Here is a 24229-nt window from a genome sequence, read left to right on the forward strand (position 1 = left end):
CTTTGTGTTGTGTGGCCCCGTACGCCTGTACAGACCTCAGACTTGGCTGTGTTATCTTCATGTCCATTACCTCCTTCAGCCCCATCACTGTCTTGAAGAAGGGGTGGTGCCTGGCACACCCCATGCCCTGGGCACCTTGCAGGGTGCCTGGCATATTGAGGGTACTCAGAAAAGATCCCATGATTGGAGGGAGGCAGTTAGGGAGTGGTGGAGCTGTAATCTGTGACCGAGACTGGCCCGGTCCAAATCCCTTCCCTGGTGGCTTTTAGGAGAGCCCGTGGGTAGAAGCTCAGTTACGGGACAAGAGACCATCCCTCCCAGCAATGATGGGGTGAGCCTGCAGCCGATGCCAGCGTGAGAAGGTGGCATGTGGGAAAGAGGCCGGTGCACATCTGGCTCTGCCCCTCATCCCATCTCTCTGCCGCCCCCACCCCTTTGTCCTGGATGCCACGGCCCCCTCGCTCCGCCACGTGTCTTAGCTAAAGGGCGGAAGTACACTGTACTCTCAGTCCAGACAAGTAGGGTCTCTGGGTTTCTCAGCCCATGGCTGGACTGTAAGCGAGTTTGCATCAGAAGTTTATTCTCTGCACACTCAGTTCCTCTCACTCTGTCGTTTTCACCTTTACCTGCTTCATTGGTACCAGTTGCCTTCATTGAACAGATACCTAAGAGTGGAATCACAGCATTGTAAGGCATGTGTTCAGATCGAGTAGATATTGTGAAACAGTTTTCCAACAGTGGGGTAGGAGAGCTCCAGCGGCCCCACATTCTTGCCAGTCCTTGGAATGTTCTATCATTTCTCACTCTCTCCATTCCAGTGGGATAAATTACCGATACATTCAAGGACTCTAATACTCCACTTACTAAACTAAGACAGTTTTAAAAATAGATGTTTTTCCCACACTGTGGCCGGGATAGCTGAGAAAGAGGCAAGCTGTCGGGGCCAGGAATGGGGTGGTAGCGGATCCTCGGGGGAGCCGAGAACCGGCTCGGGGGTGTGGGAGAGGAGCTGGGGTCCTCCGTGACACATGCCCCTTCCCGCCTCGGAGTGGCTCCCTGGGTAGCTCCTTCCCCCTTGGAAAAGAAGGTGCAGTTTCGCACAGCGTAAAGAACCCCAGAGGGAGGGAGAAACCGGGGCTCTGGACCTGCCCTGCTGAGCCCTGGGCCTGCAGAGTCGTAACTCAGCTTCCCTTCTGCGCACAGTGCAGTGGGTACAGACAACATTGCCTTATCACCACCAAACTGTTAGGAGGCTCGAACTCAATTATTCTGACCACTAAAAAGGGATGATAATTCTGTGAGGTGATAAAGATGCTAATTATCACTACAGTGTGTATATAAATGTATCCAGTCAACTTGTACACTTGAAACTTACACAGTGGTATATGTCAAATTTATTTCCATTTTAAAATAATTTTTTAAAAGGGGTCGTGAAGTTTCCGCGCCAGCTTTCTGGGTCCTGTCTCTGGAACCCGCCTCCTCAGCCCCAAACCTGCGTCTTCCGTCTGCTCCACTGACGGGGCGGTCACTGGGGCTTCATCCTTGCCCCCACCCTGGAAGCCTCAGGGGCTGGGCGCCAATGGGATGGGGGGCTTGCTGTCCGGGAGGCTCCCCCACAGATAACAAGGGACAACTGTACTGAAACGATCATATAGTTTTGTCTTTTATTCTATGATAGGGTATACAGTAATTGAATTTTAGGTGTTAGACCAACTTTGTGCCCAGTTCAAGCCTTTTTTGACCTTAGTCTGGTGGGGGGGTGGGATGTTTTTGTTCCCCAGCTTTAACTTGGAGCCTGGCTATGACTTCCTCCATATCTACGATGGACGGGACTCTCTCAGCCCTCTCATAGGCAGCTTCTACGGCTCCCAGCTCCCAAGCCGCATCGAGAGCAGCAGCAACAGCCTCTTCCTCGCCTTCCGCAGTGATGCGTCCGTGAGCAATGCAGGCTTCGTCATCGACTACACAGGTGAGGGCAGTTCATCCCATTCCCGGGGTCACGGTGCGCGCACCGCTGCCCCAAGGACACTCCTGGCCATACTCTGGTACCTTGCCGTGGACTGGATGCTCTCTGATACTTTGTGATCGCGTGCTCTCATCCCTCCAGTTTTCCCATTCTTTTATTCTCATTGTACTTCTGAGTTAATGAAAACAAGTTCAGTTGTGTCAGGGTCAAGAGCAGGGATCAGAAAGTTTTTTCTTAAAAAACCAAATGGTAAACATTTTCAGCCGTGAGCCACATCATCTCCATCACGACCACTCAGCTCTGCCGTGGCGGCACTAAAGGAGCCAAAGACAGAACACAGAGGAGTGGGCGAGGCTCCGTCCCAGGAAAAGCCCACTCACAAAACAACGCCCATCGCCGTCTGGTCGCGTCTGTCGGGTTCACTGGGTTCAGGGAGCATGAGCGGGTCCGCGGTTGTGTGGACCTGGGCAAGTTCATTTAACATCTGAAAACTCCGTTTGCGCATCTACAAAGTGAGGCTAGAATATGTCCCGTCTCACAGAATCGTAAAGATCAATGAGCTCACGCATCAACGTGCAGGTCCCGGCACGCACTGGGCATTCTGTAATATCGAACGGGAGTCGTCATAGTCGTAAAAGTAGTTCCGGGCTCCAGGGCGCCCCGCCTGCTTCTACTCTCTCCTTGACCTTCTCTTCTTCCCTAATTATCCCAGACCCCATTATCCAAATCCGAACTCCATGTCTTGCTTGATGGGTGAGCTTGACAAGTCGTTATCGCTTGGAATCCATTTCTCCATCTTCATCTAATTATGTTTCAGGAGGTTAAAATTAAAGGGTCTTGTATGCTTGCATATACTGTGTCTGAGTCTAAGAGCCAGTGTGTGCTTCAGACACTCAAGAGATGATCGATTTTGTTAGTGCAACTGTGACCCAAGTTCACCCCGGCCCATCAGCCCATGCGAACAAATGGAGCCCCATTACCCGGTAAAAATAAAAGGCTTCTGGCTCATGTCCCCCACTTGCATAAAAGGATGCTGGTAGGACCTCAGTAGCCTTTTAAAGTGCTCTTTCATTAAATATTTTTGGCAACTCCTGCAAATATCTCACATGAGCTCGCAAATGCTATCAATCATAAAAATGGCTAACCACGCACTTTACACCCATTGACTCATCAAAAGCCTCGTAACTACCATTTGTCTGCTGTCTGTCAGATCCAGTTCTAGAAGATACTGGGTGCACAGATGAGAGAGCGTTTCGCTTGTGGCCTTCTCCCCTCGCGTGGCTGGCCTGGGGAAGAGATTTTGCAGTTGTCTCTTCCTCCAGATGCCCACCGTTCGACAACCCTCCTGCACACCCGCAAACCCTGCTCCGCATGCCGATACCACTGAGTCAGCACTGTAGCGGCGGGGTTCTGGCAGAAGACACAGCTTAGACACAGCCTGGGCCCCCACCGCTCCACCCATCACCATCCCCGCTGCCCCGTCATCGGCACCATCATCGTTTTCCCTCTCAGTCATCTCTCAAATCGTGCCCTCCTCAGCACCCTCAGTTTTCCTGGTCTGAGGTCCTTCTATTGCGTAAACCCTGCAAAAGCTCACCCTTCGTTATACCCACCTCCAAATAGTTGAACACAGCCAGAAAAAAAAGTCACATAAACATGGCACTTGGAGCCACCACAGGTAACATCCTTTAACCCAGACAAGCCTTACTAGCCACCCGAGTGACTTCTGACTTGTCCTACCTGAGTCTTCTTCTTGGTGGACATTCCAAAATTTCACCCCAAAGGTTATCACTTCCAGCCTCCTTACAAGATGACTTCATTTCACCATCCCTGAGTGTAGTAAGTTACTGGGTACAAACTCCCTTAGCTTCTTCCCTAGTGTCCTGGCTGTGGCCACCTCTCCCCTAGATGGCCGCTGGTCACTGGCCATCTTCTCCACTGACTCCATGGGTTAGAGGCACACCTCCAGGTCCTCTTTCCCCCCAAAAAGTCCTTTCCATTTTTCTCTGTTGACCCAAAATCATATCTAGAGGAGTCCTCAGGTCCAAATCACAGTCCCAGGAAATAAGGCCTACCTAAATGCCGTCCTACTGGGCCAGGTGACTGAAGGAGGCCAGTTACTGGGGAGTGAGGAGAGGGGAGTGGGGAGGCACAGCACCCCCATGCTCTCTTCACCACCTTATTAGGATCTGTGGCATCAGTACCAGGATAAATGTGTCTGTTTGGGGTGGGGCGTATCTGGCGAGACCTGGAGCTGCCCTCCATCTTTCTCAGATTGCACACCCCCAGTATTAGCCACCCCCGCTACTCTGTCTCCCGGTCTCTGCATAGGTAGGCCATTTGCTGGGATGCAGGGACTCCTGCCTTGGTCTCCTCCCTATCCCAGGATCCCTGGATTCCCAGAATGGGTCTACTGTGCCACCAGACCCCATGGCCTCAGTGACACCTGTGCTCAATGTGTTTACAGAGGTGGCCTCTGTCACCTATTGACTAGTAGGCATTAAACAAGTTGCATAACTTCTCTGAGCATCGCTTCCAAATCTTTCCAAGAGGGACAGTGGTACCACGTGAAAGAGGGTTGGTCAAGGGGCACCCCACCCAGCAGGGCACCAGTGCCAAGGCGCCTGGTGCGTATTGATCCACCCACCTCCATCCCAGTGCCTTTTCCCTGAGTGACGGCTATTTCGTTTGCTCTGCCCTTGTTTGGAAGGGAGAAGGGTCTGTACCCTTCTTCATGGGGTTAGCCCACTGGAACAAGTACATTTTCTTTTCTGATTACTGAAAATTATAAAGTACGATTATGATGTTGAGTACAGGAGCCGTTGTGGGCTTGGTTCCAGACCACCACAAGAAAGTGGATGTCACAGTAAAGCTAGTCACATGAATTCTCTGTTTCCTAGTACATAGAAAAGTTGTATTTATGCTGTACTATAGTCTGTAGAGTGGGCAATAGCATTATGTCTAAAAAAGAGCAATGTACATACATTAATTTAAAAATATTTTGTTGCTAAAATCTCGAACCATCATCTGAGCCTTGGGCAGATCAGAATCCTTTTCCTGGTGGACAGTCTGTCCCCTGTGCTGGCAGCTGCCGACCGGCCAGGGTGGGGGCTGCTGAAGGCTGGGGCGGCCGTAACCATTTTGTAAAAATAAGACAAAGATGTTTACTGCGTTGTCCCTTTCTTTCTCTTGAATACTTAGAGCCTATGTTAGAGTTTTTAACTGGACTTGTCATATCTCAGGAACAGGGAGGCCTGAGAGAGGGAGAGAAATGGGGGAAACGGTGGAAAAGGCAGAACACGCACTGTCTTCATGGTACTGTCTCCATGGTGCCCCCCCAAATTACAACAGTACCATCAGAGATCACTGATCGCAGGTCACCATAGCAGATGTGATAATAATGAAAAGGTTTGGTGAGAATTACCAAAATGTGGCACAGAGACGTGGAGTGAGCAAATGCTGTTGGAAAAATGGCATTGGTAGACTTGCTTGACACAGGGCTGCCGCGAACCTTCAATTTGTAAAAAGCACAGTATTAGCAAATCATAATAAAGAAAGGGCAGCCGAATGTGATACATGTGTATATATGACATGAATGTCAGTGATAAGTGTGTGTGTCCTGGATACCTCTCTGGTCCTTAGCACAGAACTGAGACACACTGCACTCTGGGAGCCTGCAGAGCGCTCTGGGGGGAGGTGTGGTCCAGCGAGGATTTGCTGAGTCAGGCCTGGATCCCAGGGAGGGAAGATATGGCTTCATGCATCTAGAAGCCATCATCCATCCAAACACAGATGCCTGTCTTGTCAAGAGATCCAGGGCTCTGCTAATGCTGAGCATCCCCGTCTCCTGGGAGTTGTGACTTCGAGGGTCCTGCTTTGGGAAGTGGGAGGAGCCAATGGAGAGCTGTTGCAGACTCAGCTGGGCGGAGCCCGGTGAAAACACCTCTCGGGTCCAACCCCACCCAGGCCAACAGACCAGAAGTCTTCCCTTATCCTGTCAGCTCCCAAGTGGAAGGAAGGCAGGAACGGTTTGGTTCCATCTTGAGGACCATTTACATTCAAATCAAGAAATCCATTCAGACTAACTTAAGAAAAAAAAAAAAAAAAAAAGGCAGAATAATCCATTACTTTAAAAATGCAAAAAAAAAAATCAGAAATTCAAACTAACTTGATACCAAAAAAAAAAGAAAAAGCAGCTAACAGCCAAACTAATTTAAGCTCAAAGGGGCTCTGTGTTTTAACACTACAGATAACAAAAACTCACCACCGAAAGGGAATGCATTTTTAGAATATAAGAGCCCAAGGACAGGAAGTGTAAGGGATTGAGGTCAGTGTGGGAGGGTCAGAGGGTGAGATAACGCGCCTCTACTCCAGACTGCTCAATTGTGAGCGGTCCTTTGCTCCTTTCTGAATTATTTGCTGCATTCTCCTCTGTCTGCAGATTAATTTCCATCACTTCTCCATTGTCCTAAAGGGTGGCTGCATCACTCTGGACTTTGAATCACATCCTGTTTTGCATCCCAAAGGATCTGTCAGAGTCCATCAGCTTGACCAGGCTTAAGTCAAGAGTCCACCAGGCAGTGTCCTGAGAGTCAGCTCTTTCATAAGGAGCTGGAGCAAACCAGGCATTCTTACCATTTGTTCGCTTAGCACATATTTAGTGAGAACCTACTAAGTGCCAGACACTGTTAAGGGCTGAGAACAGAGCAAGGAGCAAAACGAAGTCCCTGCCTCCATGGAGCTCTCATCCCAGACCACCGACATCTCTGTTGTGGATGAGGAGTCGGCACCGGCAGCCCAGCTCACTGCAAGGCCAAGGTGGGCGGTTCCTTCAGTTGCTCCTGGAAGGCGGCTGTGGTGTCTCATCATCTTCGGACAGGCCTCCCAGGAAATGATTCTGAAGGCAATCAATCCTGTCATTTGTGGGATTCTGTGAGACCACACTTGGTGGCACTTCTCATCTGAATTCACGCTCCTGGGTAGCTTTTAACTTTTGCTAGAAGGAATCAAAGGGGATGAGGAGGGTTCTGTCTTTGGAAGACAGTTATTAAAAATGAAGCCCTGGCTGGTGTAGCTCAGTGGATTGAGCACAGGCCTGTGAACCAGAGAATCGCGGTTCAATTCCCTGTCAGGGCACATGCCTGGGCTGCAGGCCAGTTCCCAGCAGGGGACGCACAAGAGGCAACCATACATTGACGTTTCTCTCCCTCTCTCCTTCCCTTCCCCTCAAATGATAAATAAATTTTAAAAATATTTAAAAAATGAGTCCCAGGGAGATTATTGTCTCTTACCAGGCCAGACACATCAGCAGAATAGATGGGTGGGAACCTTCACTCTCATCTCCCAACAGGCACAGGGGCCTCTTTCTGGGCAAGGACAGGCTAGGACAGCCACGAACAAGTGTAGGTACCATCTGCTCACTTGACCGACGTTTATTGAGCTGCTTCTTCCCGCCATGCCCTGTGCTGGGTTCAGGGAGTACAACAGTGAGCAGGACGGTCACGTGTCCTGCTCTAAGGTAGTGTAGAGTGAGTGAGGGAAGTAGACAAACAAGAAGTGAGAAGCATAGGACATTAGGGAAGAACAAGCTACTCTGAAAAAGAGAAATGAGGACCCCAGTTTAGCATGGTAGTCGGTCAAGGTAAAGGGTTTGCGGAGCAGGAGACATTGAAACCGAGACATGAATGTTGAGAAGAACCCGCTGTGCGAGAGCAGGGGTGAGATAGTGTCCAGACAGAGGGCAGAGAGTTCAAAGCATGCGTCAGAGAATCCGAAACAGCTCGGGAAAGGCCAAGGCGACCTTTACTGGGAGGTAGTAAAAAGTACCTATTTTCTCTTTCAAGCCCTTGGGGGTCACACTGAGCCAAGGAGTTGCAGCCAGATTCCCACACCTGCTCCTACCATGGCCACCCCCCACCGCTGCCGTGGGTCTTCCTTTGGAAATTCAAAATGCCGGTCTCTTCACTGCTGCCTGTTTTAAAAGTAGCCCCTGTTTGTAGGAGAAATTCAAACAGAAGCATATAGGATATACTCCAAACACTTAACACCTTCTGTCACTCCCATCCCCTGAGTACCATTATTAATGGGTTGTTATCTCATTCCATATATCTTATATAAATATAAAGTAATATAAACTCTGGGCCAGGGTTGGCAAACTTTTTCTGGAAAAGGCAAGATAGTAAATATTTTAGGCTTAGCGGGCCAGATGGCCTCTGTTGTATCTGCTCAACTCTGCTGTTATAATGTTAAAACATCCGTGGGTGGTATGTAAACACAAGGGCATGGCTGTGTACCAATAAAACTTTATTTATAAAAGCAGGCAGGGAGCCCATGAATTATAGCTTTCTGACCCCAGCTCTATATGAATGGAATCACACCATATGTGCTCATCTGTAATATGGGTGATTTGCTTTTGCTTTGTTTTGTTTTTCTGCCCAGAAATATAGATCTTAGGCCCCTTTCCACATCAGTAATCAAAGACCCACTATTGTTTTATAAAGGCCACTTACATTTCAGTGCGTGGCTCTAATTCAGATTTTTTAAAAGAGATCTTTACTGGTTGAGTGTTTTGGTTGTTTGCTTCTCTCTCTCTCTTTTTTATTAGTGTTTGAAAATGGCTCTTATCTATTAGGGAGTTCAAAAAGCTAATTCTTTTGTTTATTTTTTTAATTCTCACTCCAGAATATGTTTATTGATTTTGGAGAGAGGAAAAGAGAAAAAAGAAAGAAACATTGATGTGACAAATATCCATTAGTCAAACCCACAACCTAGGTATGTGCCCTTACCAGGAGTTAAACCTACAACTTTTTGGTGTATGGGATGATGCTCCAGGCAACTGAGCCTCTCAGCCAGGGTGAAGGTGGTTCTTTTAATTGTCCCTTCTTGGAGAGCTTGGCTTTTATTTATCATCAGGATGTTTTAGTGGTTTAGTTTTATCATTCACTGCTGAGCTCTGGTTTGGCAGGCGGTGGACCTAATCTTGGTCTCAATTCTACTTCTTAACAGTTGAATGACTTGAAACCTTATTTAGCCTGTCTGATCACCGAATCCCTCATCCAGAACCCGGACAGTGAATGCCTGGGTGTGCCTGGTCCAGCCCACTGCAGAGGCCATCCCTCATCCAGAACCCGGACAGTGAATGCCTGGGTGTGCCTGGTCCAGCCCACTGCAGAGGCCATGTGATACATAGATGAAATAACAGATCGTAGCATGCTTTGGAAATTACAAAGTGATATTCCCATGTAAAAGGCTATCATCATCACCATTATCCTTATCATTATGATTAATGTGACAATGTTGGCAGATAAGCTCTTCTTGCTCTGACAGGTGACTAACTGTAGAACAGGGTCTGCATCGTTAATGTGGTTGTTGGTTTTCCCAGCCCTGGGGTATTCAGCCAATCAATTCAGCATCCATTGATTAAGCCCCTATTATGGATCAAATACGGCCACCACGGGTGCCAAGTTCTGTGCCGGTTGTCGGGGTTCAAAGAAGATTAGGTGATGCCCGCTGTCCTCTATGAGTTCAGAACCCACTGAAAAGAAATACACTTGCCAAATTACAAGGTAATGCCATACATGCTATAGTAGAGAAGAAGAAAACAGAATTTTGCAGACAAAGACAGTGTTCAGAAAGCTGCCCAAGAGAAGGCAGCATTGGAAAGTGTAGGAGTCTGTGGTGCAGAGGCTGGACGGAGGGACGTCCTGACACAGGACATAGCTCTGGGGCAGTCACACCCCTCTGGGGTCCCAGTGCCAGGACAGCAGTGACCTAAACGCATAGTTGCTTATATGAGGTGGAAGTTTATGTTCCTTCCTGTGAAAGGAATCCTGGACACTGTCATCTAGGTCCAATGAAGCGGCCTCACCACAGTTCCTTTTGTCTCTCTGCTGTACCACGCTAGTGCGCAGTTCCTATCCCCAAGGTTGTCTCAGGGGGCAGATGGCGCCTGGAGGTCCCACAGCGCTGTTGGAATTCCAGACTGCGGGAAGGAGGAAGGAAAGATTGGAGGAAGGGCCAAAACGCACTCTCTCGCTTGTTACCTTCCCTTAAGCAGCTTTTCTAGAAATCCCACACTTACCCACTTAAGAAATATTTACTGAGTGCCTACCGTGTGCCAGGCACCGGGCTGCAGCAGCTAAGAAAACGGGAAATCTGTCCTCTTGAAACCTGCACTCCAGTGGAGAGAGAGAGAGAGAAAAAAATTAGGTAAATGCGTAGCACCTGAGACAGTGTCGCTCTCAGTGCAGAGAAAAAAGCCGAGGATGACGGGGAGTGTTGGGGAAAGGAACGCTGAGATTTTAGATGGCTGGTCCCGAAGGTGTCACTCTCAGTGATTTCCAGCCCCAGATGTCTAACCAAACTTAGACAATGAGTGAAATCTTTAAACTGGTGAGAGAGGGAGCCGGGTGGGCAAGGGGGACATTCTGTACTCAGAGGCCGGTGTGGTTGGAACAAAGTTAGCAAAGGAACAGTAGGAGTTGAGGTCATGGAGGATTAGAGGCAGAATATGCAGGACGGTGAAGGCCTGTAAGGATCTTGGGTTTTGCTCTTCGTGAGACAGTGGCTGTTATTTGACCAGTGTTTATATCTTTTTGGCCAGATCTAGCTGTGCAGGAGCCTGGAAGGTATAGATTTTAGCTGGTGCCTTGCTACTCTGCACAAAATTGGGGGCAGGGGGAGGGTTTAATTTAAGGATGAAGGTGGAGAATGGATATTGGATGCCACAGCCAGTTTCGCCTCGAATGAACTGTGTGAATTTGGTCCCGCGTTACTTAATTTCTCTGCACTTCAAATAAAATTTGACCCACTCTGAATTTATAAAAAGGACAGAGGACCTATGAGACCCGGCGACAGTTCCTGCTTCTCTGTGGTTCACCTAGGAATCGCCCAATGGCCAGTCATACCCTTGCCCAGAGCCACCCAAGTTTACAGGGAGGACAGGGCTGATGTGGGAGTCAAGGGGACACGTCACAGAGCACCCGCAGAACCCGCGGAGGAGCCCTCTACTAAGTGAGAGACCATTTTCTGGGTGTCGCTTGAGTTTGAAGTCAGTGGTGTGTCCCAGACCTTTCCACGCCTGGGTGTGGGCAGACACGAAGCGCAGGGCCCGCCGCAGGGGCCCGCCGCAACGGCAGCCGCACGCAGCAGGATCGCAGACTCAGAGCCACCTTCTGTCAGTCGGCGGGCCAGCGGCAACAGGCAACAGAGCAACACGCTCCCAAGCCACGGCTGCCCTTGTATAAGTAGCTTAAATGGCACCCAGGTGACAATGACAACCATCAGCAAATTTCCTCCTGAGCCATTCTTCTCCGAAGTCTGATCCCTTCTCTTCTGGCTCTTTCCTCCTCACATCTGCTGTTTGAATTTCTGAGTGCCTCGCTGTGAACCCTCCGTCTCTAGACCTCTTGGTAGCCCAGCCTCCCAGACCCCGGGGGAGCCCCGATATTCGGTGGCATCTCCCTGATACCGACCTGCCTCAGCTGTGCCCTGACCCTGCCCGGCCCTGACCACAGGCCTCCTGACCATCAGTGGTCCTGGACCAAGGAGGGTGAGGAAGCCTGTGGAGATCCAGGGGCCTGACTGGCCCCGTAACTGCTCAGGCAGCATCACATCCACTCTTGTCCTGTGCAGAGGGACAGAATGGATGCCAGTTAGGCATGTCCGTGGTACAAGTGATCGGGTAGACATATAAGTGCAGCATCCAAATGGAAAAGTTCTGCTCCTTTAAGGAACTAGCAAGCGCGCAATGCCCCAGTGCAAAGCCCTGGAAAACTGTATTGGAGACCTAGACATATCCCAGAGGCTAAAGTGGAGTCTCCTACTTCCTTCCTAAATCTGAGGAAGGCTGGGGTGTGACTCAGCTCCTGCCGGTCAGAGCACCGCGTGCCTCCCCGGGGAGAGTGGGCTAAGGGATGACGGAGCGCTCGGAGGTTTGCCTGCGGCTCCCTCCCTTGTGAATCAGGGCGGGCATGCAGGGCGAGGAGGTGCAACTTCACCCTGGAATGCAGGGTGAAGGCGACTTCCAGCCCTGCATTTCTAACCAGATTCAGGGGGTTCCAGGCCTGAGGGACTAGGGCCAGCAATCCCAAGTCTCCATGTGCTCTGTGGCCAATTAGGGTCTGGGCTTCCTTTGGGGGGCTGCACCCTATAATTAGGCCACTAATGAGTCCTGTGTATGTGTTCCTTTTTCGTTTTTCCAGAAAACCCACGAGAGTCATGTTTCGATCCTGGTTCAATCAAGAACGGCACGCGAGTGGGGTCTGACCTCAAGCTGGGCTCCTCCATCACCTACTACTGCCATGGCGGCTATGAAGTCGAGGGCTCCTCCACACTCACCTGCGTTCTGGGGCCCGACGGGAAGCCCGTGTGGAACAATCCCCGGCCAGTGTGCACAGGTGGTGGCACTGGGGTGGGGAGGGAGGAGGAGGGGCTGAGGGTACGCCAGAGGCAGGAGGGGCTCTGGGCAAGGGGAAGGGGGAGGAGGGCCCTCAAAGCAGGGAGCTCCTTGGGTTCGCTGTGGACGAGAAAGGCTGATGAGTCACCAGGTGGACTCGTCCCTGTCGGTACGTCATCTCTCTCAGATCTCCGATCACACAGTGTCCCCCCCACACACTCAGCATGGAAACCTAGCAGATGGGATGGAGTGTCAGAACTTCGAGAGCATGGTGGCCACCCTAGTGGAAAAACAAGACCCTTTGCCCAGGTGGAAGAGCCTGGCTCTGAGGTCCACGCCCTGCGGAACAGGGTGCCATGGGTGGGAACAGGAGATGCCTGGGACACAGGGGCTGGCCTCTCCTAGTGGGGCCAGTCTGGGGAAGCCACAGCTCTCTACTTACACAGGCACTACCCAGGTGGGGCATCGGCCGTGGGAGCAGCAGATTAGCTCTGGTTCTGCTTGTAAGCAGAAGAAGTTCCCAAAATGCTCCTCAGGGCTGGGCCTCCAGGGACCAATGTCATGTTAATAGTGAGAGGGCTGGGATCGACGTGGCACGGAAGGGCCCGTGATAGAATCAGGGTGGGTTTGGGGCCAATGCCAGGTCAGGGATGGATGCCCGGGCAGGGCAGGGCAGTGTCCCCAGAACTCCCTGCTCCACATCAGTGGCGGTGCACCTCCCGGCAGCCCCGCCAGGCAGAAGCCCAAGCTGGGAGTGAGCAGAACAGAGGGTGGACAGCTGACGGGAGGCCCCCAAGGTCACCTGCCCTCTGTCTGATTTCTCCTGCAGCCCCCTGTGGAGGACAGTATGTGGGTTCAGATGGAGTGGTCTTGTCTCCCAGCTACCCCCAGAACTACACCAGTGGACAGGTCTGCCTGTATTTTGTCACCGTGCCTAAGGATTACGGTATGGGGTTTTATTGAACATTTGTTTAAATGTTTTCTGACTCCTTCCAGCCCCTCGGGCCCTTCCCAATTGTATCCCAATTCCACTCTCAATTGTACCTACTCCCATCGTGGGAACAGGCAAAACAGTGTCCCATACTGGACAACTGAGTGTGGACACCGTGAAGCGGGCTGCAGAATGCACTCCTGACACACGACCGACTGACACGTTGGTGGAACCAAGGGGATGGGGCTGGTGAGGAACTAGGCAGGGCTGAGGGAAGGCAGGGGCACTGGGCTGCCCAGCACAGCCCAAGTCTGGACAGATGTGCTGCAGATCCAGGCCAACTGGGAGGCCAGGGATGGGTAGCCAAGGGGCAGGAGGAGGTGAGGAGTGGGATGGAGCCAAGCTTACAAATACAGGTGAGGGAGCCAGGAGCCATATCACCCCACTATTCTGTCTGAGACCCAAGGCCTGGGCCAGCAGCTATAAGTAGGACGCGCAAGAAAAGTGTCCTGAGAAGACAGAGAAACCTCCAGGTTCCAAGACCCCGAGGTAAAAAGGAGCTAGGCTTGTCACCTGGTTGGCAGTGGGGACAGTCGAGAGTCCTTCCAGCCCTGGAGGACCAGGAAGTTCCTGCAGAGCACAGGCCAGTTGTCGCTGGGCAATAGGCTCACCAGCCCAGCTGCTTTCTCCCCAGGACTCCTCTTCGTACGAGGAGTAAGGACTATTTCTAAACACAGTTGGTGCTGGATGGGGCAAAGGGCATCAATAGACCCTGGCCACCTAGGAGAGGGACGGGCCTGCAGAGAGCCGGCTGCTTAGTCCTAGAACACAGCACAGAGTGGGTGCAAGGCAAGGCCATCCCCCATCAGGAACGTGGTCCTGAGGTCACATGGAAAATGGGGGTGTTACCCAGAGCCCTTCCATGTCCTGGAGTAGCTGCCGCGGCTGCTGTCTGGGAAAGGAGTAAGGCTGGCGCAGTGCCAGGGCCACCAACCTGATGGCTGGGTGCACTTCTCAATGTCATCTTGACCTGCGTGGGAGCATGCCAGCCAGCCCTTCTCGGCCCCTCATCCCCAGGCCGGGGGCCTGGGCTGGTGTGCTAATCAGCCAGCAGAAAGGCTCAGCAAGGAGTTAGCCCCGTGAACCAACCACTTCCTCTGAGGTTTCCCTCTCCCAGCCCGAGGTCCCACGGACCGCCACTCCTTGACCCCAACATGGTCGTGCAGGCTTCCACACTGAGATCTCCACCCCCTGTCTCCTCCACAGTGGTGTTTGGACAGTTCGCCTTCTTCCACACAGCCCTCAACGACGTGGTGGAGGTGCATGACGGCCACAGCCAGCACTCCCGGCTCCTCAGCTCCCTGTCGGGCACCCACACAGGTACTCTGGGCTAGGCCAGGGGCAGGGATGCGGTGGGTCTGGGTCGTGGGTATCTCGGCCGCTCAGAGGGAACGGGCCCTGTAAGCCTGGCTCCAGGCGGCACCCCGCAGTTCTTTTTTTTTTTTTAGATTATATTTATTTATCTTTTAGAGGGGAAGGGAAGGAGAGAGGGAGAGAAATATCAATGTATGGTTGCCTCTCATGCGTCTGCTGCCGGGAACTGGGAACCGGGAACTGGCCTGCAACCCAGGCATGTGCCCTGACTGGGAATCGAACCTCGATCGTGTGGTTCGCAGGCCCGTGCTCAATCCACTGAGCTACACCAGCCAGGGCCCACCCCGCAGTTTTGTTTGTCATGCACCCTGCTCTGTCACTCGACAGCCAGCTCCCAATGGCCCGTACCCAGAGGGGGTCTCAGAAACCCTTCCTACCCCAAGCTGCGCCTGCCCCACCCTGTGGGGTGTAGCATTCCCGTTGTTTTGCATTTAGCCTCAACATGTTTTTCTAATTATAAACATATTGCATTTTCATTGCAGAAAGCTGAGAGCCAACAAAAAAATAATTATATAGGGAATTAAAATAAATAAAAGCCACCCAGAAAGTACCATTGAAAAGATGGAGTGTATTTCCTTCCAGTCTTTATATCTACTTAGACTTAATCATTTATGTATTTTATGGAACGCTGTAATATACATATTTTAATTGAAATATTCATTGTGAATGTTTCTCTGTCATTATTTGATTCTGTAACAGGATTTTAAAATGCTGCATAATAGTCTATCATATAGTTATTTAAAATGTATGTAATGAATTTAAAATCTATGTAATGAACATAGATTGTTTCTAATGTTTCACTTTTATGAATAGTAATTCAGTGTGTTATACATGTCATTATACACATCTGTACTACCTTAGAGCATATAGGAGAATTGCCGAGTTAAAGGATGTGTGAGATCCTTAATTCTTTTTGAACACATTGTCAAATACACCCCTGGAAAGTTCTTGTCCACTTTGCTCACCAGCAGTGAATAAGAGGGCATGTTTTAGCCTCACAAAATTAGTCATTAAAAAATGCAAAAGCATTATCCACTTGAAAAGTGAAAATGGTATCTCATTTTCCAATCTGCCCTTGTTACCACTAATTAGGTTCACCTTTTTTATGATGAAATTATTAGCCCATGCATTTTTTATTCGGGATCTACTTGTGACTTAGTATTGATTTTTCTATTAGCATTTAGTTTCTTATTTATTTAGTAAAGCACCCTATGATTGTAACCCATATATATCATATACTATAAAAGCCTCTTGCCTGTATGATGTGCTATAAAAAGCCTTCCCCTATAGTCTGTTATCTGCCATCGAATTTTCTTCGGGGTGTGCTTCAATGTCAGAAAATTTAAATCTCCCATAATAGCGAGTCTATCAATGTTTTTCTTTTATGGCTTTCTTCTTTACTTTCGTGCCAATGAAATAAAAATTCCTCTGTTGTTTTTTTTTACTTCTTTTTAGCTCCATTGTTTTACTTTAATAACTTTGGGATTTATTTTGATATATTATTTGATTTAGGGAATATGATCATATTCTTTCAAATTTAATCAGTTGTCCTAACAGAATTTTCAAAATGCCAGATTTACATATATGAAATTTTTATGAAGGAAAGTTTATGATTCTAGACTTTTTATCCATTTCCTCTAAGTGTTGGTTTATTCTTATATCAAAAAGCTTTAATTATTGTAACATTATAACACTCTTTAATATTATTTTAATTTTAAACACATTGTAAGATAAGTGCCCATAGACATTCTTTGTTTTGAATTTTTATTGGCTTTTCTTGCTTAACTTTCACCTCCAGATAAACTTTAGAAATATGTTGTCAAGTTTGAAAAAATTGCTTTGGAATGTTCATTGGAATCCATTAAACTGGCACAGTAGGTTGACTCAGGGAGAACACACCGCTTTATAACAAGGACTCTTCCCGTCCAAGAGCGTGGTGTGTCTCTGCGTTTGCTTACCGTGTGTGGCCTGAGGGAGGCGCTGTGATCTTCATTCAGGCAGTGTGCATTCTTGGTCAACTTTGTTCCTAGATATGCCATGGCCCTTTTTGTTGCTCCTGTAAATGGGCCTCCCCACATTACAGTTTCTGATTGGTCTTTGCCAGTATGTTGGAAGACTGGTATTTTGGTGTATTCATTTTACAAACTCGTAGAACCTCCCATAACAATGTGAACACTGCCAGCGGATTCCCCCGGGTCCTTTAATATCCTGTCCAGATAACTTTGTCTCACCATTTTATCTCTTCCTTGTCAGTGGTTTTTCTCTTATTTTCTTCCATTGCTATTGATCTGTTCAGGTATCTTACTTTGTTATGAATGCTGATGTTTTATGTTTTAGTAAAAATTTCATTTTGTAGTTATTTTAACTGTAGCAACGTTGCTTACATAATAGGCTACTATGACGCTATTTCGTGTCCTTTCTGTCAGTGGTTGTATCTCCTGCCTTTACCATGTCAAGTGCTGTAGGCGTAGTTCCCCTGTTTGCTCAGCTGGACCCGAGGTTTTTGTTGTTCGTTTCGTTTTGATTTATTTTTTACTGCATCTACTTACCAGTTCTTCTGTGGAGTTTGCTGTTGTATTCTGATGAATTAACCTCTGCCTTTTCTTTTCGTAATACCTCTCCCCATTTTTTTCTCCCGACTATTGTGTTCCCCTCGTTCTAACGTTTGAGTTGAGAACTTGGTCTGCTACTTCCTCGGTATAATGAAGAGCACATTTACGGCAACATATTCACCTCTAAGCATAGTTTGGGCTTCAGTCATCAATTTTGATATGTACGATTTGCATCATCATTACTTTCTAAATAACTGGTGGTCAAATTTTACTCTTTCTTCCCAGGGGCTGTTTAAGAACATCTCTTCTCTCTCCTCCCCTCCCCCCCCACCCCCCAACCACAAACTTGTTCCTACCACATTTGTGTTGTCTTCTGTTTTCATGGCCATGTGGTTAGAGAGCGTAGTTTGTGCCATTCTACTTTGGGGTTTAAGTGAGGCCCTCTCATTAGGCAAGGACATTTCTTTTTTTAATTCCCCAGGTATCTGAGAAGAGTGCAGCTTCTCTGTAGGGTCGAGATGCCGCAGAGAGAGGAGGGGTGAGCGAAGCCCTGTGGACTCGCTGCCTTAGATGCCTGAGCTCTCCGGCCTCCTTGCGAGGTGCCTGCAGGCACACGACGTGACCACTCTGAGCACTAGTCTCCTCATCTGTAAAAGGCAGAGAGTAAAAGTGCCACCTCCCAGAGTTACTGTTGGGATCCGGTGAGCTTTGTAGTGGCCATTAGATCAGTCTTGCCCATTTTTGTTATTCAGATGCATTATAGCAATGGCTCTCAGTCAAACAGTTTTTCCCACCACCACCCCACACATTCACACCCAGACGGAAGCGTAATCAGGATCTCTCAAGGCAGGATGCCTTTCCAAAATCTCTTGATAGGTAGGTAGGTAGGTAGGTAGGTAGATAGATGTATAACCTATAGACATCAGCATCAATATACTCAGATCTTATCTTACTCCCCGTTTGGAGAGACCCTGCTGACCAGCCACTGGTACTGATGGGTTTGACACATGTGCCTGTCTGGACCGAGTGCTGGGCAGTGGAGATGGTTGAGGACCGCTGCTCAGCACAAGTCACTGTGTTTTTCTAGTGGATATGTCAGTGGTAGGGAGTGCGGTGTGAGCGTATCTCCCACTACAACTGTGGTATTTTGTTGTCTTCTCGTGTTTCTAACAATTGTTGTATCTGTGTTTGCCTCATATATCTTCCTCATTTTCTCTGAGAGTTTTTTCCTTTTAAGAGGAAGTTTACTTACTGATTTTACAAGTGAAACATCTGGTCTCCTATCAGTCTGCTTGCTTTGTTCTTTCTGGGTGTTTTTGTTTTGTTTTGTTTTTGCTTTGATTTTGCCTCCTCACCTTTCTAATCATACCCAACCCATCTCTAATGTCCATGATTTTATTTATATATATATATATATATATATATATATATATATGTTTGGACTTTTAATGTTATTGTAATTATTTTTAAATGATGGGCTTCTTCCACAACAGTAAGTTTTCACATTTGCATTTAGTGATGTTACCTATTCACAATAATTGTTTGGGTTCAACTGTACTTTCCAGGTTGTCTTTATCCCTGAAAGTTTTTTTATTTTCCTACTTTCACTCATTTTTTAAAGATTTTGTTTATTTTTATTTTTAGACAGAGGGGAAGGGAGGGAGAAAGAGAGACAGAAACATCCATCTGTGGTTGCCTCTCACGTGCCCTCCACTGGGGACCTGGCCTGCAACCCAGGCACGTGCCCTGACTGGGAATCGAACTGGCAACCCTTTGGTTTATAGCCCATGCTCAGTCCCCTGAGCTACACCAGCCAGGGCTCACTCTTTTTAGTAAGGCTTGTAACTGCAGTACTGTCTGTCACCTTGCATGTGTGAGAATGCATTTCCTTGGACGAATTATATAAATGACAACTTGATTGTAAATCAAGTTATGGGTGACAAACTTTTCGTTTCAAAACTGCCGTATTCGTTCCACCCTATTCCAACAGCTAGCATTACAGACAAGTTGGAGTCCTGCCCGATTCTTTATCTTGTAGGTAACCTGTGCTTTTCTTTCTAAACACCTTTCATAGTTTTCTTAATTTTTAAAATCAAAAAGCTCAGCAGGATGCGTTGCGGTGGAAATCATTCCTCATTAATTAGATCTGGCACTTGGTGGACAGTGTCAGCCTGAACCTCAAGTCTTTCTTAAGCTTAAGAAAGTTATTGTCTTTCTTATTTTCCTTCAATTTCTCTTGTCTTCTCTCTCTCTAGAATACTTGATATATGTATATTGGATTTTTTCATCTATCTTCCATGTCACTTATCGTTTCTCTCTTTACTTTAATCTCTTTATCCTTTTCCTGTGGGTCCTGGGAGGATTTCCCAAATTTAATCTCCGTGTCGCTGTTCGACTTCTGCAGAACCCAGCTGCCCTGCGCTAGCATTTCTCATCTCTTTGCAGCCTTGCTAACCTCAGACCTTCCCTTTGGCGTGTCTCCCTCCCCCGACTTCACAGGGGCAGTGCTAGATGCTTGTGACAGTTATGACTGACAGTCTTCTGAGAGTTTGCCTGCTCTTCGTTGGAGTTCCTACAAAAATATCTGCTTTGGTTCCTCAGGGTAGTTTGCTCCCTTAAAACTTTGGAATATTTGCGTGCGTCCAGTGGTCTTGCTGTGTCCTTGCTGAGCCAGGGAGAGGGAGGACTGTGCATGTCCAGGAATGGGAGTGCAGATGGCCTCTGTCAGAGGTGACCAGGATCCTAATCCACACTTGTCAAGCCATGTGGTGGGAGAATGGAAAAGTTGAGTTTTGTTCCACTCACATGCATTGAGAGGAGGAGGTAGAGATAATGAGGAGACACTTTGCCTTCAGGAGTTTTGCTTTGGTTTTCCACTTTGGCAGCCAGGAGTCAGCTGGGGCAATGACTTCTAGCCAGGCTCAGCCATCTGGGTCACATGCAAGTCTCGGTGTGCTGTGCAAAAGACCACCCACGCCCAGTGGCCAGTAGCATCCCGTCAGCCTCCTGCAAGCACTCGTGGCCCCAGATGAGCCTCCCAGTGGCCCCTCGGCTGATGCCAACTCCAGCCCTCACTGCCGCGGAACTGCAGCCTGGCTTTCTGTAACCCCGACTTCTGTTCTGCTGGTGGAGTCAGCAGCTGTTCTCAGGGGTCCCTAAGGCTTCCGAGGGGCATCTCGCAGAGTGGCCATGCCACTGCCTCCACCCCACAGTCCCTCCGCTTCCACAGGAAGGTGATGATGACCAAGACTGTGCTTCCTGGCTGCACATCACCCACCTGTCTGTGCCCCGACCTGTCTATACCACACCAATCCGAAGACACACCTTGCTCTTCCGATACAAAGTTAGGGAGGTTGGGCTCCCCTAACTTCCTGGGCTCATTTAGGGTTTCATTAGTTTGTGTGTTATGGGTTGGGTGACAACCTGTCCTGCTTTGCCTGGGACAGTCCCAGCTTTCACCAGGTTGCCCCAGTATAATTATTAATAGCATGCCCTTTTACTCTCAAAAGGGTCCTCGTAGGAGCAATAAATTACACATTTGCTCTGGTTCTGGATCATTTCACAGAGAATCTGGGAAAGGCCAGTTACTCTCAAAAGATGCCAGCACCCTCCTTCCCAGAGCTGGTGCTTCTTGCGTCAGACTGACGACAGCTTTCGCCGCAGTCCACCCGGCAGCTCGGCAGTGGCCTTGTCCTCGTGCCGGCGGGTCACCAGCTCTTTAGAAGCTTTCCCCTCTCCAGGCAGGTCATTTCCTCACTCTGAACCTCGCCTTCTTGATCTGTTAGCTGAGGGCACTGAACCCGTGTCATGCCAACTTCACATGGACTGTGGGTCATGATAAGACCATGGAAACTACAGCCTCCTGCGAACTTTAAACTGAAAAGTGCAGTGAAGATGTGAGGTTCCATTTCCGGAAGAGCTGGGGTGGGGAAGGAATGAGTGCGAAGGGTGGGCAGCCCCTGCTTCTCGGCGGGGGTCTTGTCTGCTGGGCCCAACAGCTGGACTCACCGTCCCCCTCTCCTCCTCACCTCTTATCTCGGCAGGAGAATCACTGCCCTTGGCCACCTCCAATCAAGTTCTCATTAAGTTCAGTGCCAAAGGCCAAGCACCCGCCAGAGGCTTCCACTTTGTCTACCAAGGTATGCAGGATGTGGATATAGGAGGGAGGGAGGGAGGCAGGCTCCATTTTTCAGTGACTTAGTGACCAAAAGAACAGCGACCTTTGCCCCTTAGTCTGTGCCTTATTATTAGGGTATCGGCGATGCTAAGAGTTTGCAAGGCAGTTTCTTGAAATTCAGTTGGATTTTGTGCATTCATTTACTCAACCGACAATTCTTGGCCCAAACTCCCTGTTGAAGGAAGGGAGAAATCAGACATGAGAAGTTAATTCTGCCCCGCACACGATCTGGTACAGCCCCAATGGCAATGGCACTGGGAAGACCAGCCCAGGCCTCTTTCCTAGACTCTGTCCTGTGGGGCTTGGTTTTATCCACAAGGCCCAGGCAAGCTTTGGGGAAAACACAGGCTTGGCAGTGAGGCGGACGTGGACCTGAACCCCAGCCCTGCAGCTTTCTCACCGGGCACCCGTGACTCCTGCTCTCGGAGCCCGGGTTGCTCCCCTGTCAACTGAGGGTGATAACATCGCCTCACCGGTAGGATTAAGAGAGGATTCACAAAGAGCTGGCACCCAGCAGTCATCAGCGTTTGCTCCCTTCCCTGCTGGCCCTGAGAGGCAAGGCTGGCAGCGTCCTGGTGTGCACCTGCAGGCCCAGCCTCTCCTTGCCCAGAAGGGGTTGCACTGTTGAGGACCCGGTGTCGGTGGCCAGGCTGAGCTGCGTTTCAGGGTGCAGGGGGATCCTGCCACAGGGGACGCAGTATCTGCGCTAGGTTAGAAGGTCCTACCTACCGTTGTGGGTAGGGAGAGAGGAGATTCAGGTGACAGAGATCAGAGCCCTGGGCAGGGCTTAAGGCACATGGGGGAAGAGGCCAAAAGCAGAGTGACGGCACTGAAGTGGGGGAGGAAGGGCCATCCTCCCTGTGAGGAAGTGTGGGACCGTGACCCGTGAGGGGAATCAGGGGAAAGGCAAGGGTGGCCCACAAGTGGCCCTGAAGCCTGGCTGGGGACTCACACTGCCTCCCATGGCTTCCAGAGTTGTGCCGCAGCATTTCATGTCCATCTTCATTTTGGTACGCGGGCCTCATCCTACTAAGCCCCCTACCCCTGCTCTAAGGGAAAATGCCCAGAGCCTGGCTGCATCCCATCCAGGCTGTCTGTTCCAGTCCAGTTGTGAGTCCATCCCCAGGCCAGTTTCCAGAGGGGACAGGCCTGCCCTTCAGTGCCCTTGTCCCCTGCAGCGGTGCCCCGAACCAGCGCCACGCAGTGCAGCTCTGTGCCGGAACCCCGCTATGGCAAGAGACTGGGCAGTGACTTCTCTGTGGGGGCCATCGTCCGCTTCGAATGCAATTCCGGCTATGCCCTGCAGGGGTCCCCAGAAATCGAGTGCCTCCCTGTTCCAGGGGCCTTGGCCCAGTGGAATGTCTCAGCGCCAACTTGTGTAGGTGAGTACCTGGATACCCAGGCCTCGGGACAGGTGGCCGGCAAACAGTCCTTTCCCCCTGGGAGAGGCAGCAAGACCCGGCAGCTACCCCAAGACATACGGCAGCCCCTGCCTGCCACGTAACTCAGGCCACTAATCCTGTGGAGTGAATGTGAAGACAGCAAGGAGGAGGAGCTAGGACTGCTGGGGAACTGGGGTGGAGGGACAGATGTGACGGGGGGTGCGTGGGTCTAGACCCCTGAAGAGGGCTGCGTGGGGAGGAGTCATGGGAGAGGGTGGGACGGAGGCCCAGCTGGAGCAGCCAGCAGGGTAGGGGTGGGAATCACAAGCAGGCTGGGGGGCGCTGAGAAAAGCCGGTTTGGGGAGGTCCCCATGGGGGACCTGCAAAGACCAGAGCTGCCTCCTCCCAGTGCCGTGTGGAGGCAACCTCACGGAGCGCAGGGGCACCATCCTGTCCCCCGGCTTCCCGGAGCCCTACCTCAACAGCCTCAACTGCGTGTGGAAGATCGTGGTCCCCGAAGGTGCTGGCATCCAGGTAGGGGCGAGGAGACATCTCCATCAGGCAGGTGGCCAGGAGGAGACATGGTCCTGTCCCTGCCCTTCAGTCCAAGGGCAGAGTTGGGGCCCACACACCGCAAACACCACAGCTCATGGCCCAGGGACTTCAGGGGGCATGAGGAGAGAGCGGGTGAGACAGGAAGGAGGAGGGGTGGGCTCGGGCTTGGGCCATCAGGGACAGAAGAAGGAAGTAGGCCTGGAGCTGGAATACAGACATTGGGGAGGATGCATGGGAAATATTTTTCAAATGGCTTGAAGAGTTTTTTTTTTTCCTTAAGACTGTGAGGGGTAAACAGTCTTGACCTCATTCTGTGACCTCACAGAATGTCAAGCCCAGAGCAGGTGCCCAGGAATTGAATTAGTTACATGAAGAGAGGGAGGGTGAGTAGCAGGCTGTCTAACCAATAGTTCATTTCCTCCGCTTTCTCAGATTCAAGTTATCAGCTTTGTCACCGAGCAGAATTGGGACTCCTTGGAAGTGTTTGACGGAGCGGACAACACTGTGACCATGTTGGGGAGTTTCTCAGGTGAGGCGGGCCTTCCAGGGACCTCGGCGCAGAGGGTAGTGGTGGACATTATTATTACTAGTTTTATTATTATTATCATTATTAAGATATAATTCACATGACCAGAAAATTCACCGTTGTAAAGTGTACAATTTGGTGGGGTTTAGTATAGTCTCAAAGTTTTACAACCCTCACCAATACCCCCGAAAATTCTCCTCACCCCAGAAAGAAACCAGGTCCCCATCTGCCCCGGCTCCCCATTGACCCTGACTTCTCTCCCCTAGCAACCACTAACCCACTTGCCATCTCTGTGGATTTTCTTGCCCCA

General features: G+C 49.8%; 1 protein-coding gene across 1 annotated transcript in view; it reads left to right on the plus strand.

The window, feature by feature from the left end:
* CSMD2 (CUB and Sushi multiple domains 2) overlaps window positions 1-24229 on the plus strand; it is a 268001-nt gene that overhangs the window by 151162 nt on the left and 92610 nt on the right. Inside the window, exons 23-30 of the mRNA XM_037061417.1 lie at window positions 1782-1969; window positions 12169-12363; window positions 13192-13308; window positions 14560-14673; window positions 21323-21418; window positions 22635-22838; window positions 23248-23372; window positions 23826-23922. Coding sequence (XP_036917312.1) covers window positions 1782-1969; window positions 12169-12363; window positions 13192-13308; window positions 14560-14673; window positions 21323-21418; window positions 22635-22838; window positions 23248-23372; window positions 23826-23922 — 1136 coding nt within the window. The remainder of the gene's footprint in view (window positions 1-1781; window positions 1970-12168; window positions 12364-13191; window positions 13309-14559; window positions 14674-21322; window positions 21419-22634; window positions 22839-23247; window positions 23373-23825; window positions 23923-24229) is intronic.

This window comes from Sturnira hondurensis, unplaced genomic scaffold (genome assembly GCF_014824575.4).
Source record: "Sturnira hondurensis isolate 20B ecotype Veracruz unplaced genomic scaffold, ASM1482457v3 Scaffold0013381, whole genome shotgun sequence".
Classification (NCBI taxonomy): Eukaryota; Metazoa; Chordata; class Mammalia; order Chiroptera; family Phyllostomidae; genus Sturnira; species Sturnira hondurensis.